The sequence below is a fragment of the Xenopus laevis genome, chromosome 4L, assembly GCF_017654675.1.
Source record: "Xenopus laevis strain J_2021 chromosome 4L, Xenopus_laevis_v10.1, whole genome shotgun sequence".
Taxonomy (NCBI): domain Eukaryota; kingdom Metazoa; phylum Chordata; class Amphibia; order Anura; family Pipidae; genus Xenopus; species Xenopus laevis.
Genome location: NC_054377.1, coordinates 31,393,510 through 31,407,502, shown reverse-complemented (window position 1 = coordinate 31,407,502; position 13,993 = coordinate 31,393,510). Strand labels below are relative to the sequence as shown.

General features: G+C 39.9%; 1 protein-coding gene across 2 annotated transcripts in view; it reads left to right on the top strand.

Annotated features, from left to right (window-relative positions):
• Positions 1-11,338: 11,338 nt before the first annotated feature.
• Positions 11,339-13,993, top strand: part of sf3b2.L (splicing factor 3b subunit 2 L homeolog) — a 34,343-nt gene continuing 31,688 nt past the window's right edge. Inside the window, exon 1 of one of the 2 annotated variants that reach the window (NM_001095946.2) lies at positions 11,339-11,374. In NM_001095946.2, the coding sequence (NP_001089415.1) occupies positions 11,356-11,374 (19 nt within the window). In that variant the 5' untranslated portion in view covers positions 11,339-11,355. Of the gene's footprint in view, positions 11,375-11,413; positions 11,509-13,993 lie in introns of those variants that run through there. The other variant, XM_041589426.1, reaches the window with a different exon arrangement.

Sequence of the window (13,993 nt, the reverse complement as noted above, 5' to 3'; positions counted from 1 at the left end):
ATAAACCAGATACTTTTAGGCTAATTTATTGTTAAATGGAATTGACTTAAATACAACTGTATAAATTTGTAACAGCATTCAGGTAATTAGTGACTTCAGCAATGGCTCAGAATGTGTTGACATCTAGTGACAAGGTTTATGTACTGCACTGGACATTGACAAATGAAATGACAGAGCAGAATTACCGTATGGATCTTCTCTTTTCGACACAGAGCAACACGGAAACCAAGGGGCTGGCGCACGCTGTGTGTAATATACCTGAAGTGAAATCGACCATAAGCCTTGTTTTGGGCTATAAGTAAATAGGATGGGGCGCTGGTTGATAAGAATTTTATACAAGGGATTCTATGTACTGCCTCTTCGGGTTACATGCTATCTGTTCATAATCAATAAGATCATTCAATATAATTTCCATGACTTTAATCAATTCCTTAAAAAACATCATAAGACATTATTAAAGAGATGGTTCACCTTTAAGTTAACTTTTAATATATTATAGAATGGTTTATTCTAAGCAATTTTTCAATTGCCCTTAATTTTTTCTTTTTTATAGTTTTTGAATTATGTGCCTTCTGACTCTTTTCAGCTTTCAAATGGGGTCACTGATATTTTTATTGCTACATTTTATTACTCGTCTTTCTATCGAGGTCCTCTCCTATTCATATTCCAGTCTCTTATTCAAATCAGTTCATGGTTGCTAGGGTAATTTGGACCATAGCAACCAGATTGCTAACATTACAAATTGGAGAGCTACTGACAACAAAGCTTAATAAATCAAAAGCCACAAATAATAAAAAATTAAAACCAATTGCAAATTGTCTCAGAATATCGCTCTCTATATCATACTATGAGTTAATTTCAAGGCAAACAACCCCTTTTAAGCCACATGAGGTAAGTAAGCAAAAGCAGAGGTAACAAGCTATGCAGGCTGTTATTTATTTTTATAGCAAATGAATTCCATAACTCAAATGACCTTATTATAAATGGCCATGTACAAATTCACATTAGATTTGTGAAAATGTCACATTCATGCCCCTTGGCACTGTTTGCTTTCCTGAAAAAGAAGCAGAATCTAAAAATGTATTCTAGCACATACGTAAAACAATGCTTCAATGTCTGTGAGGGTGTGTAGGTGGCATTCACAGACCAGTTTTGTTCTCAACTATACAGTGTAGCAGAATTTTAATTCTGAGACTGCACCCATGAACTCATACAATTACTTACATATTCATAGCTTTACATTTATATAAAATTAAATGAACTCTCTTTCTTTAATTATAAAAAACAGTGAGGCAGATTTGTAATTACACTATTTATACAATACAGCCACAATCTCAAACACCAATTTCAATTTTGTGAGTTGCTGGATTGAGTTCTGATATACGGCATCATGTGTAGATAATTTGCTGCAGATTCCTGACCACATTTAAAGGCTATAGAGTAAGGGGCTTATTTTTGATGCTCTATAAAATGAAATTTGCAGAAAAAAGGGATAAAAAGCCGTCTAAAATAAATGCCAAATTTTCCAAGGTTTGTTTTTATTTTATACCATGCGAATGCCAGATTTGCCGTTGTTATTTTACATTGCTAAGTCACTAAGAAAAAATGAGTTAAAAATATGTACGCAGTTTTTTGTGCATTTTTTACACTGCGAAGCCTGGTGATGTGTAGTGAATTATCTTACTGTTTTTTACACCACATAATAAATATGCCCCTAAATGTATTTGACGATGAGCTACACTGTTCAGTTCCCTGGATACCTGCAAGTGACCAGTACAAAAAATAGTGGTACTTTATTTACAGCACTGCTCTACCCAGTTGAATCAAACTATTATGGCTGAACTACCATGAGATTTTGATCAGATTTTGTTTGTCAGATTTTATCTGATCTTCCATGCAACACCATGCATTGCAGTGCAACACCACGCATCAGAAACGGAACTAGAGGGGGGGCGGGCCCTGGCGCAGGACGCGCAGCCGGGCCCCGCCCCCCTCCCTACACCCGGAACTGGCCGGGGAACACGCAGCTGGCGGACTGCCGGGGGGCCCTGAGGAGGTGCGGGCCCTGGCCCGCTCGCACCCCCTGCTCCCTCGGTAGTTCCACCCCTGTGTAGGATGTTACAAAATCTGATTCTTCACAGCTATAATGTGATATCAGATCAGATTAAGGGCTTGCATTGCGCTAAATGTTCGATAAAGTAATAAATTAATGTGCAATTTTACAGAGTACAATTCACCGCAATACAGAATTAAGTGAATGCGTGAAACAATGAATTTGTTAACAACGTTTCCAGTTTTTACTGCCGTTTTTGTCGGAAACTGTTTGTATTGATCTTTTTTTTTTTTTTTGCAAATCATGCCTCAACTTAACACAACATTCTACTTACATCTAGAATTCATTAAATACAACATACGTCAAGTTCATAACTTTTTCATTTTTTGATGCAGAAAATAACTTCTGTTTACCCTGTAAAGGTCAACACTGCTTAAGATTTCTATGAACATCTATTGGCTCATCCCAACCAATCAAAGGTTATTAGTTGAACACCACACCCAGACATAGCAACGCTATAAAAAGGAGTTGCTGTTTTGGAAAATTCTAGGGACTGACTTTGCCCTCCATGCTGCAGGTGCGTGCATGCTTCAAGTCCACTATTGGTCTTGCAAAACATACACCCATGTACATTCTAACACAAAAGACAACCATTTTAACGTAACTGTATCCAAAAACAACATCACCTTCACTCTTTTCTTTTTCTATACTACTTACATTTTCCAACTTGCGCTCTGAACCATATCCTCTGTCTACCAGCACAGCTGACTAGGACCTTCTCCAGCCTGCCAGGGAGATCATTATCTCCCCTGTGACTGCATCTGTGCTCCATGCTGCAGGTGCTTGCATGCTCCTCGATTCCATGTTAACTTAACTGTGTCCAAAAACAACATGATCCTCACATTTTTATTTAAGGACTTTTCAATTTTTCAACTTGCACTCTAAACGATATCCTATTTATCATCTTATAGTGTTTCACACACCAGCTAAAAAAGACCTTCGCCAAATGGCAAGTGTTCATCTTCTCTTATTTTTTTGGTCTAATTTACCCAAAAAAATTATGTTTTGAGTTTCAAATTTAATGTTTGAGTGACATAACCCACATCTAAAAAGATATATTAGTAATATCCATCATCTAGAACAATCCAAACAAACACATACTTATTTAGAATCATTTCCTGCCCATGTCTATTTTTTCACTTATTTTAACTGGAAATATAATTAGGCTTCTTCAGAATGTGCATTTAAAGGGTCAAATCACCCTGCTTAATGAAAAATATGTAATGATTATTTCAACATAACATAATGTTTACAAGGTTGCCATTTGATCCTACTATCACACATTTTTGTTGTGTCAGGTTTGTTTGTATTTGTTTTCCTAATTGTTTATTGTTTGTGTCCATTTCTAATGCTATTTTAGTCTGCCATTACAAACCTAGGCTGCTTGCTATGGTCACATATTTTAACTAGATAGCTGTAGGAAAAATAGCAGTAACTATGATGCAACATTAAATTTTCTCTGTGTAGCTAATGTCATTATTTGATGTTAATGTCATGTGTCTAGGGGAGGCCCGTTTATCAAAGGTCTAATTTTGAATTCATGTAAACATTTTTAAATTTGAATATACTCACAAATCAACTGGGAGGTTATTTATGAAAATATTTAATGGCTTATATTCCGACCCAAAAATTTGAATTGTATTCGATTCATATTCGATTTATACTAATCAAATTTTTCTCCCGAAAAAAAACTTTGAATGTCAGGAAGACTATTAAAATCTTCATATGGCTCCGTGGACCTCTGCCATTGACTTGTGCATGAACTCGGCAGGTTTGAGGTGCCGAATATTTGAATTGGAACGGTTTCCATGGTCGAGGTTTGATAAATCTCACATTCGAATTTACATTAAATTAGGGGGATTATAATTCGAATGTGTGAATTTTAAACTCAAAAACTAGAATTCAAATTGGCTATTCGATCCTTGATAAATCTGCCCCTATTTAAAAAAACAAAATATTGAGAAGAGTGAGAGAAATGATATGAACATTTCCACAAAATTTGTAATATTTTATGATTTTTAAAGGGGTTGTTCACATTTCAGATAACTTTTAGTATGATGTAGAGAGTGATATTCTGAGAATTTGCAATTGGTTTTCATTTTTTATTATTGAAGGTTTTTTAGTTATTTAGCTTTTTATTCAAAAGGGTCTGTGACGTCAGTGGGCGTGTCTGTGATGTCAGTGGGTGGACCAGTGCTGTCAGTGGGCGGGGCTATGATGTCAGTGGGTGGGGCTATGGCGCACAATCAGCGATTGGCCGATCACCGTGTCAATCAAGGGAATCCTTATTTGGAAAACCAGACAGGAAGTATAGACCCGGGCAGCCCCTCAAAATACCGGGCTTTCCGGGTCAAAACCAGACAGGTGGCAACCCTACCTGGGTGTGGTGTTAGCCACCTACCCATAAATGAATCAGGTGTCTAATTTCAGTGTGTGTGAAGGGCTGAGGAGCCTTGTGTGAACTCAAGCTGAGAGTGACATAGAGATATCACTACAGATTTGCCTGTTTAAACTACAAGCCTGGAACCATTGCTTTGCATACCAGACACTGAGGAAACTGAGCTGAATCAGTAAGTGCTGGACTGTGACACATTTTATTTGCTTTATTTCAACCTGCTAAAACCTTATGTTTTGTGCTGTCTGTGTGAACGGCTTCAAATAAAGCAGCCTGAATTGGACTGAATTAAGGCTCTGTGTGTTGATTCTGTGCTACAAAAGTGCCATGGTCATGATTCCTGCTACCTGAAATCTCACTATATATATATATATATATATATATATATTGCCCTTTTTTAGTATATTTTAATAGAGACCTACATTGTTTGGGGGGTATAGTTTTCCTTTAAGCTTAGCTCCACAACAGCTGCCCAGACCACACTGAGCATGACACTCTAAGGGGCCGATTCATTAAGGGTCGAATTTCGAAGTTAAAAATACTTCGAAATTCGACCCTCGAATTGAAATCCTTCGACTTCGAATATCGAAGTCGAAGGATTTAGCGCTAATCCTGCGATCGATCGATCGAAGGATTTTTCGTTCGATCGAACGATTAAATCCTTCGAATCGAACGATTCGAAGGATTTTAATCCAACGATCGAAGGAAAATCCTTCGATCAAAAAATCACAGGCAAGCCTATGGGGACCTTCCCCATAGGCTAACATTGACTTCGGTAGGTTTTACCTGCCGAAGTAGGGGGTCGAAGTTTTTTTTAAAGGGAAAGTACTTCGAATATCGAATGGTCGAATAGTCGAACGATTTTTCGTTCGATTCGTTCGATTTCGTTCGAATTCGAACGAATTTAACCAATTCGATGGTCGAAGTACCCAAAAATACTTCGAAATTCGAATTTTTTTCATTCGAATCCTTCACTCGAGCTTAGTGAATCGGCCCCTTAAAATCCAAGATGTGGAACTCCTGTGTCCCAGCTCGCTAATTATGCACATACTTGTGAGGAAGGTAGGGGATACTTTGATGATTGTACATCACATGCATGTGCATAATGAGTGAGCTAGGACACTCACTTGTTATGAGCATGCGTTTGCCCCAACATGACCACCCACAAGCTCCCAGTGTGTGGGACAGAGCTCCCTTGAGGGTTTTTTTTCCAAAATACACATTGTACCCCACATAATATAAAAGGTGTTGTTCAGCAGCTATCTGGTTCCTAGGGTCCAATTTACCAAATCAACGAGGCAGTGGTGTGAATGAGTAATTGGAAGATGAATAGGAAAGGGTCTAAATGAAAAAAAATAATAAAAAGTAACAATGAAAAAAATGTAATTTCCAAGAACAATAGTATTTTAGCTGCCATGGTCAGTGACCCCCATTTCAAAGCTGGAAAGATGCAGAAGAAGGCAAATATTTCACAAACTTTACAAAATAAAAATGAAGACACGTTTCGAAGAATAGGCTATTCTATAATATACTAAGGGGGTTATGTAATAAAAGGCCATAAGTTTGCCCAGGAGCAGTAACCTATAGCAAACAATCAGAAGGTGGCATTTCCTGGTCACCTGTTTAAAAGCAAACCTCTTGGTTGCTATGGCTTGCTGCTCCTGGGCAAACTTAGTGCCATATATTACATATGGGGGTAAAAGTTAACTATCCTTATGGCACACTGGGCAGTTTAAATGATGCAGTGCTCACAGGGAAGCTTTAGGTACATGGTACCCATATATCAGGCTGAATCAAACACAAGTATGCAAAGAAACACTGGAGCACACATTTGCACAGGAGCTACAATATGATAGGGTAACTGAGTATTCGACTGGCCTCTAGTCTCATGTCCTTTTGCATGTACATGTAAGGGAGCCTGGTTTAGTGGCGCTGCTGGGATGCCCCCAGCCCTCTACCTCTACACGCCGCTTCCGGGTTTGACGCTCGGACGCATGCAATCCTTATGTTTTCAGCACACAGTGCCTGACGTCATCATTGGTGCGAAATTCGAATATTTAAAGGGCCTGTGGCCAATTGCATATTGCCCAACATTGGTCTATTTTTATAGTTTCTGGGTGCTATTTCAAGTCTGTCTAAGCTGTTCCTGACCTTGCCTGTCTCTGATCATTCCTAGTCTGCTACCTTCCTGACCTTTGCCCGTTTACTGACCATCCTGTTCTGCACCGTTAGTTTTGGCCGGCCTGTGAGCTTGACTACGCTCTTGACTCCCGAATTTGTACTGCACTGCCTGAATGTTGTTGACTCAGCCTGTCCCTAAACCACGCTCCTTGTTCTATGTTCTTCCTGCATATGTTTGGTTCCCTTGTCTGCCCAGAACTCTCCCCTTGGTCCTCTCACTATAAGACCTGGCAGCATCCGAGTAGTGGAGGGCTCCTCCCGAAGTGTAAGGCGGCGGTTATAGGCGGAAGTGTGAGCCGAGGCAGGGACATTGAGGTTTGTCCTGGGTTTGGGATTCCTTACATAAGTGTAAACAGTTGTGAGCCTTTGGTATTTACCATTGTCCTAAAGATGAAGATGTATTTCTAAATGACTCTTTTGTGGGATGTAGCTGTGTCATAATGCTGTGCTATGATGGAAGCTTCTGCCAATATCTACACAGCCCATGATGCGAAAGGACCAAAGGATATCTGGGTATTGCTGAAAATGATAGGTCCACAAAAATACAGTTCTTTCAAGATTTGGAACTCACCTCAGGAAACACTCAAGGTTTTTAAAATGGTCTAAAATTAGCCATTGGCCACCCCTAGAAGGTAGGTGGTGCCAAATATGAATCCTTTAATTTACAGGTTGATCCATCAAGTGACGCACCACTGTGGAACCTGTGATTGGTTATGATCATTGGCTAAACCTTTAGATGCAGCTTTCATATTCCAATTACTACACCCACAAATGAGGTTCAACTTACAGGCAGTTTTTTTGTGATTTGTGCCATACCATGGGGTGCTCCATTTTTGAGATAGTCAGCAGGTTATTCAAATAGGTAGCGTCTAGAACCTCGGTCTGATGCCATAATGCACGATTTTGATGGTTTCCAGTGCTTTAACCCTCGCAAGCTTCATTTGTGTGGTAGGCTACTTCAAACTCTAAATAGGGTAGACAAAATGTGGGGTTCCATTGGCAGAGACAAATGCCCTCTTACTTGCGTACATTTACTAGGGATAGTTTTTGTCACTAAAAGGATGGAGTGCAGCTTACCAAGAGTTAAATTGCTGGATTTGAGAAGCAAAAAAGGTATGACTGGTGAAGCTGCAAACTTGCTAAATTTGCCTATGCAGTGTCTAGAAAGTGTTTTCTAGACACTGCAGGAATTATGAGACTCCTTCACTTTGTTACACAAGCCCATAAGCAGGACTATATTTTGCTCCGGTGCCACCCTAAGCACCAGACTGGCCTTTTAGCTTCAGGTGCTGGGGGGATTGAGGTACTAGTTTCTTTGGCAATTACAGCATTTGCAGTACAGTTTGAGCATTGACAGTCATTTCTGCTACAAAATACACACAAACAAACTCTTTACTACTCCACTGAAGTAAAAATGCATGACTGTATCCTAACTTGTGACTGTGTCTCACCCACCCTTACTTATCTATAGTTTTCCTTTCCAAAATGTCTTTATTTGAATTTTTTTAACAAAACAGAGAAACAAAAGTCATTAGAAAAATAAAACATTTTGGCCAAATAAACAGGGTGAAGTATATTCAGGGATACTCCTATTCGGTTTTGGCTTAACTATAGTTTAGTAAAGTATAGTAAAAATGGTTCACAAGAGGTGGGGAAATTTAGCTGCAGCAAGGATGAGGAATGTTTGTCGAATGGTGGGACCTCAATCAAGAATAGAGATGGGCGAATAAATTCGGCAGGCGTGAATTCGCTGCGAATTTCCACGTTTCGCCGCAGACAGATAAATTCGTAAAACTGCCGTGAAAATTTGCCGGGGAAAAATCCGCCACGTTGGAAAAATTTGGCCACATGTCAGAATAGTTGTGCGCATAAACATTGTCCCGTGTCAAAATTATTCGGACGCCCATTGATTTTAATGCATCTGGCCAAAATAGGCGCACATATAACAATTGTCTCGGCGGTCAACATTGACGTGCGTCAAAATAATTTTGACGTCCATTTGAATCATGAATATTTATTGCCAGGTTGACAGTTTTTCTGCCGAATTGGGCTACTAATTTAAAGCTCAGGAGGGTTTACCAAACTCACAAGGTTCGGTTTTTGGTTAGTTTTAGGAGCCTTGGCTGGTTTGTACTTTGGAAACATGACAAAGTTTTTTCTTTCTACTCTACCTGGCCTGTTTCTCCCAGTGCATATTGGGTAATGTACTTTTTATTTAACATTGCCTATTTTGAAGGTTAATGGAAAACTACAATACCCAGCACACAATTGGAACGGACTAGTATAGAAAGAAGCTATCTTTTCTACTTCACTTTGCTGCTGTTCTAGCATCTCAGTCCCTATAAAGCTATAAATCTTGGCATCTATTGGGGCCGCTGAGAGATGTAGTTCAACACACCAATATGTATATTATGGATACATTTCTGCAGTGGTATACCTTATAACTGTCCCACTTTAAATGGGACAGCACTAATTTTTGTCACCCAGCTTGTGTTTCACGATTGCCCTTTTGATGCCCTGTTTTCTTGCAAGATGAGACTGTGACAACATTCCCCCATAGTATATAAATCACTACTCTGGAGACCAAGAGGACGAGATCTCAGTTTGGGTTGGGGAGCATGGTTTAGTTTAGTATGCAATTGAAATGCATACACTCTGCATGAAATTATTGGGGGCCACGGGGTGTCTTCAAGTGCTTAGTGTGGTGGTATTTTGGGGATGTAACCACAATGTAGGCATGTCCAAAATGTTGCTGGCACTCTTAGCATGACAATTAAAGGAGTGGTTGCCCTTTAAGGTAACTTTTATTATGTTATAGAGGGGCCAATTCTAAGCAACTTTTCAATTGGTTTTTATTATTTATTTGACTTTTTTTCTGACCCTTTTTACAGCTTTCAAATGGGCATCGCTGACACCCTTCTACAAGACAAATGCTGTGTGAGGCTACAAATGTATTGTTATTGTTACTTTTTATTACTGATCCTTCTATTCAGGCCCTCTCCTATTCATATTCCAGTCTCTTATTCAAATCAATTCATGGTTGCTAGGGTAATTTGGACCCTAGTTACCAGATTGCAAATTGAAGAGCTGCTGTATAAAAAGCTAAATAACTCAAAAAAACAAATAATAAAAAACAATTGCAAATTGTCTCAGAATATCACTCTATACATCATACTAAAAGTCATCTCAGATGAACAACCCCTTTGATGCACATTTTAAAAGTGTTGGGAGGTATGCAGGCTTAGACTGACAATCTGTGGCTTCTGGCTAATGGCAGAGGAGCTGCTATAAGATGCCATAGAGTTAGACAGTCACTATTTAGTGGGCTGGTGCAGCCAGTTATTTGGGCCTCTGTGTACTTGAAACACCAGGGCCTATTTTGAATCCCAGCCCAGACCTGGAAGTATGCAGCAATCTTACTGGGCAGTATATGTTAAAATAAAACTACAATAATCTTCACAGGGTCGGACTGGGGGGCCCAGGGCCCACCGGCCTGCTGTCTCAGGGTCCCCCTCCCCTGTCTCAAATCCCCCCCCTCCAGACCCTGGCTGTAGCCACCTTCGGCATGACCTCCCTGCACATGAGTGAGCATGTATTTACCTTTCTTCACGCGACCTGAGACAGAGATAGGGGAACCAAGAGCAGGGAGCGGGTCTGGGCCAGTGGGGGCCCCCACTAGAGCAGGGACCCACCTGTTTTTTTCTCTATGCCCCACCGGCCCAGTCCGACCCTGAATCTGTATGCACTGGGCACAGAGGGCAGGACATTATCCCTGAAACTAGGGTTGCCACCTGGCCGGTAAAAATGATGGCTGATCCCAATGTTATTAATAGGGAAAAAAGATAAATATATAGGAAGGCCGGTATTTTTTTTCCAGAAAAGGTGGCAACCCTACCTGTAACTTAAGAGTGGGCACTATACATGGGTAGTGATGCCAGGCTTGAGAGGGCTATGTGAATGAATATTTTAAAATATATTGATTTTTATTTTTCCACTGTGCATAATGAGCTATTTTAGGGCTACTTTTGAAGTAGCTTTTGGTCAGTTTTGGGCTGGTTTTGTGACTTTGGTATTTTTTGAAATGTATACCTGGCAACCCTGATGATGGCATAGATGATAGCTGTTTGAATTCCGGGGTTACTGACAAAGAGATCTGAACAGCTTTAGTGTACAAAACATTAAAGTGTATTTATTTTCAAAAGGTATTTTTGGAGTCCGAGTCGACTATTACGGACACCTTCACAAGGAGGATCTTTATAGTACTGAGCAAACCCCAATCAACGAAGCCACATTGCTTGGACTCTTTTTCATTATTTACATGTATGTTAGGAGTACCGTAGATTAAATATAAAAATGTGTCGTTCTATATTTTTGACACTATGTACAGATGTGAATTTTGCAGAGCTACACATTGGTACATTGCAGTATTATCAGGTCGCGTTAGGTATGGACTTAGGACCATCACTAAAGTCTTCTAACACCACATACTTGATGTGGTGCTTGCTGCCTGCCACACCAGTTCAGTTTGAGTAAAATATCCTGAACAAACTTTTGTGTCGCCACCATCCTTTTTCAGTCCGTGCCGCCACTTCCGCCTCGGAGCACGCTTGTGACGTAGCTCTCCTGCGACTCCAGCCGCGACCTCCTCAGCTTAAATACCGCAAACATGGCGGAAACTGCAGATGGTGAGTTTTTGTTTTGAATGAAAAAGGTTTCAATAGAGATACGTTTGTTTATTTTGTGTAGAGTGTTTGGGTATTTACAGCTGTTAAGGAACGCTGCAGTTGGACTATCTATGTGGTATTTCCTTACAAAAATGGTACGGTTCCTTTACCCGGGCTAAGTGTGAGGTTTAGCATGCATGCCCCATAGGACTCTAAAGGTTTATATATTTTTTTTGAACCCCGTGTGACTTATGCTGGTTTCTATCTTGAAGCGGTCTGAATAGGAATATTGCGAGAACCAGGGTAATTTGCAGAAAAGGGCACTGAAGTTCTATAGGCAAAGATGGGAATGTTGGCTATGCAGTGGAAGGGACTCAAAGCTACTTGAGATTATATATATATATATATATATATATATATATATATATATATATATATATATATATATATATATAGGTCTGGACTGAGATTCAAAATAGGCCCTGGCATTTCAGCTACACAGAGGCCCAAACAGCACCTCACTAGCCCAATAAATAGTGCCTGTCTATGGCAACTTACAGCAGCCCCTCTGGCATTTGCCAGAACCCACAGATTGCCAGTATATATATATATATATATATATTCTTGAGAAAGGTCCAGACTGGACCAAAACATTGACAAATAAACTTCACTTTGCTTGATCTCATTATGAAGTCCTGGAGTGCGTCATTCCTTGGAACACGACTATCTGCACTATATATGACAGCACCAAGGCAGTAAAACTCTGCTGGATTGGAGTGCACCACAGCCTGAACTGTGTGTGTGTGTATATATATATATATATATATATATATATATATATATATATATATATATATATATATGATTGGATCGACTCGTTTGGTTTAAGAATAGGTTGTGGTAAAGTAATATCAAAGTAGTATCAAAAGTTTACACATACCAGGGTTGTATTCCAACTAGAGTCCTGCAGTGGGTTGGGTACCCGCGGGTTACCTGCAAAAACCTGCGGTACCCTGCAGGTTTCGGGTAGAAGTTCCAGGTGTGGGTATAGATGCGGGTCTTCTCAATAGAGATCTTTACTCTTTTTTCTGATCACGCCTACTTCCAATGATGTCACTTCCAGTTTACAATGACAGTACTTCCTGATTCTTGATGGTCAGCGGGTCCGGGTTGCAGATAAGGTACTTGCAGATAAGGTACTTGCGGATAAGTTACTTGCGGGTCGGGTAGCAGGCAAGAATGCAGGTTGCGGGTCCGGATTGCAGTTTGCAGGTATGGCTCGGGTACGGTTCCAAAAAATGGACCCGCGCAGGACTCTAATTCCAACATCTGAGGGCCCAATGTTGAGAAACAGGGTGGAATGTAGCCAACTGGTTGGTTGACATTTCAAGTACGGTAGCAATTTGAAAAGAAATCCCACTTCCACGTCAAACCGTTATTTGCAGTGCTATACAAATAAACATGTACGTGTATTTTGTTTCATTCTATAACTCCTTACGGTACTTTGTGGCTGAAAAAAAGAATTATAACACTGCAATTCATTGCTACTGTTATAGAGAGGCAATGTAAAGGTCCTCAAATAGGGTAAACTGTAGTTAAATGGTATTAGAGCTCACTCCTCCTTGTAGAAAACAGAATTAGAGTTCTCTTCTCATGAATAAGCGTTTTGGTAAATAGCAGGGTGTCCTGGCCATGTACTAATATGTTAAATACCAATTCAATAATGGTTTGCCAGAATAGCTTTAAATCTACCACTTTACCATTACTTATCTGCATTGGGCTTGGAAATGGTTTTGCATGTTTCTGTTGCAGGGATATTTCTCAGGTTTGGCAGTAAAGAACGTTTAGGCTGGAGAACAACATTAAGGGGCAGATTTATCAAAGGTTGAGGTGAATTTTCGAAGTTAAAAACTTTGAATTTTGAGCTATTTTTTGTGTGCTTCGACTAGGGAATAGTCCAAATTAGATTCGAATTTGAAAAAAACTTAGAAATTCGAATATCGAAATTTATCCTGTACTGTCTCTTTAAAACTTCGCCCATTCACCATCTAAAACCTGCCGAAGTGCTGTTTTGGCCTATGGGGGACCTCCTAGAACCTATTTGGAGTCAATTGGTGGACCTCAAAGTTTTTTGGGGGGGGGGGGACTTTGAATCGAATTTGATCGAATGCGTTATTCCTTTGATCATACGATTCGAATAGGGACCTCATCGCCCCAAAAAAACCTTTGACTTTCACTGCGGTTGGTCTTTTTGAATTCGAATTTCGAGGTTTTTCAATTCGGAATCCGACCCTTGATAAATATGCCCCTAACTGTGTCTGCCTTGCCCCCAGGCCTTGACATTGCAGAAGCCAATAGGACTGCGTGTTTTTGCAAATATTGTCTCACAATATTACAGTCCTGCCAGATTCTAAATCTGAATTTAAATATAGCGCACAGTGGGGCCCACCTGAGAATTGGGCAAGGGTGGAAATTGCCATGCAACCCACCTGGCAAAAAGGGCCAGGGTAGAACAATGATTTTGTACTATTTTGTACTTTCCTGCTCATCAATCAAATAAATGCCTGGGCGTATGGTCACTAAGTAGAGGGGCCTTCTGAGAGCATGGTGTCATCACAAGATTTTTAATAATTCTTCTTA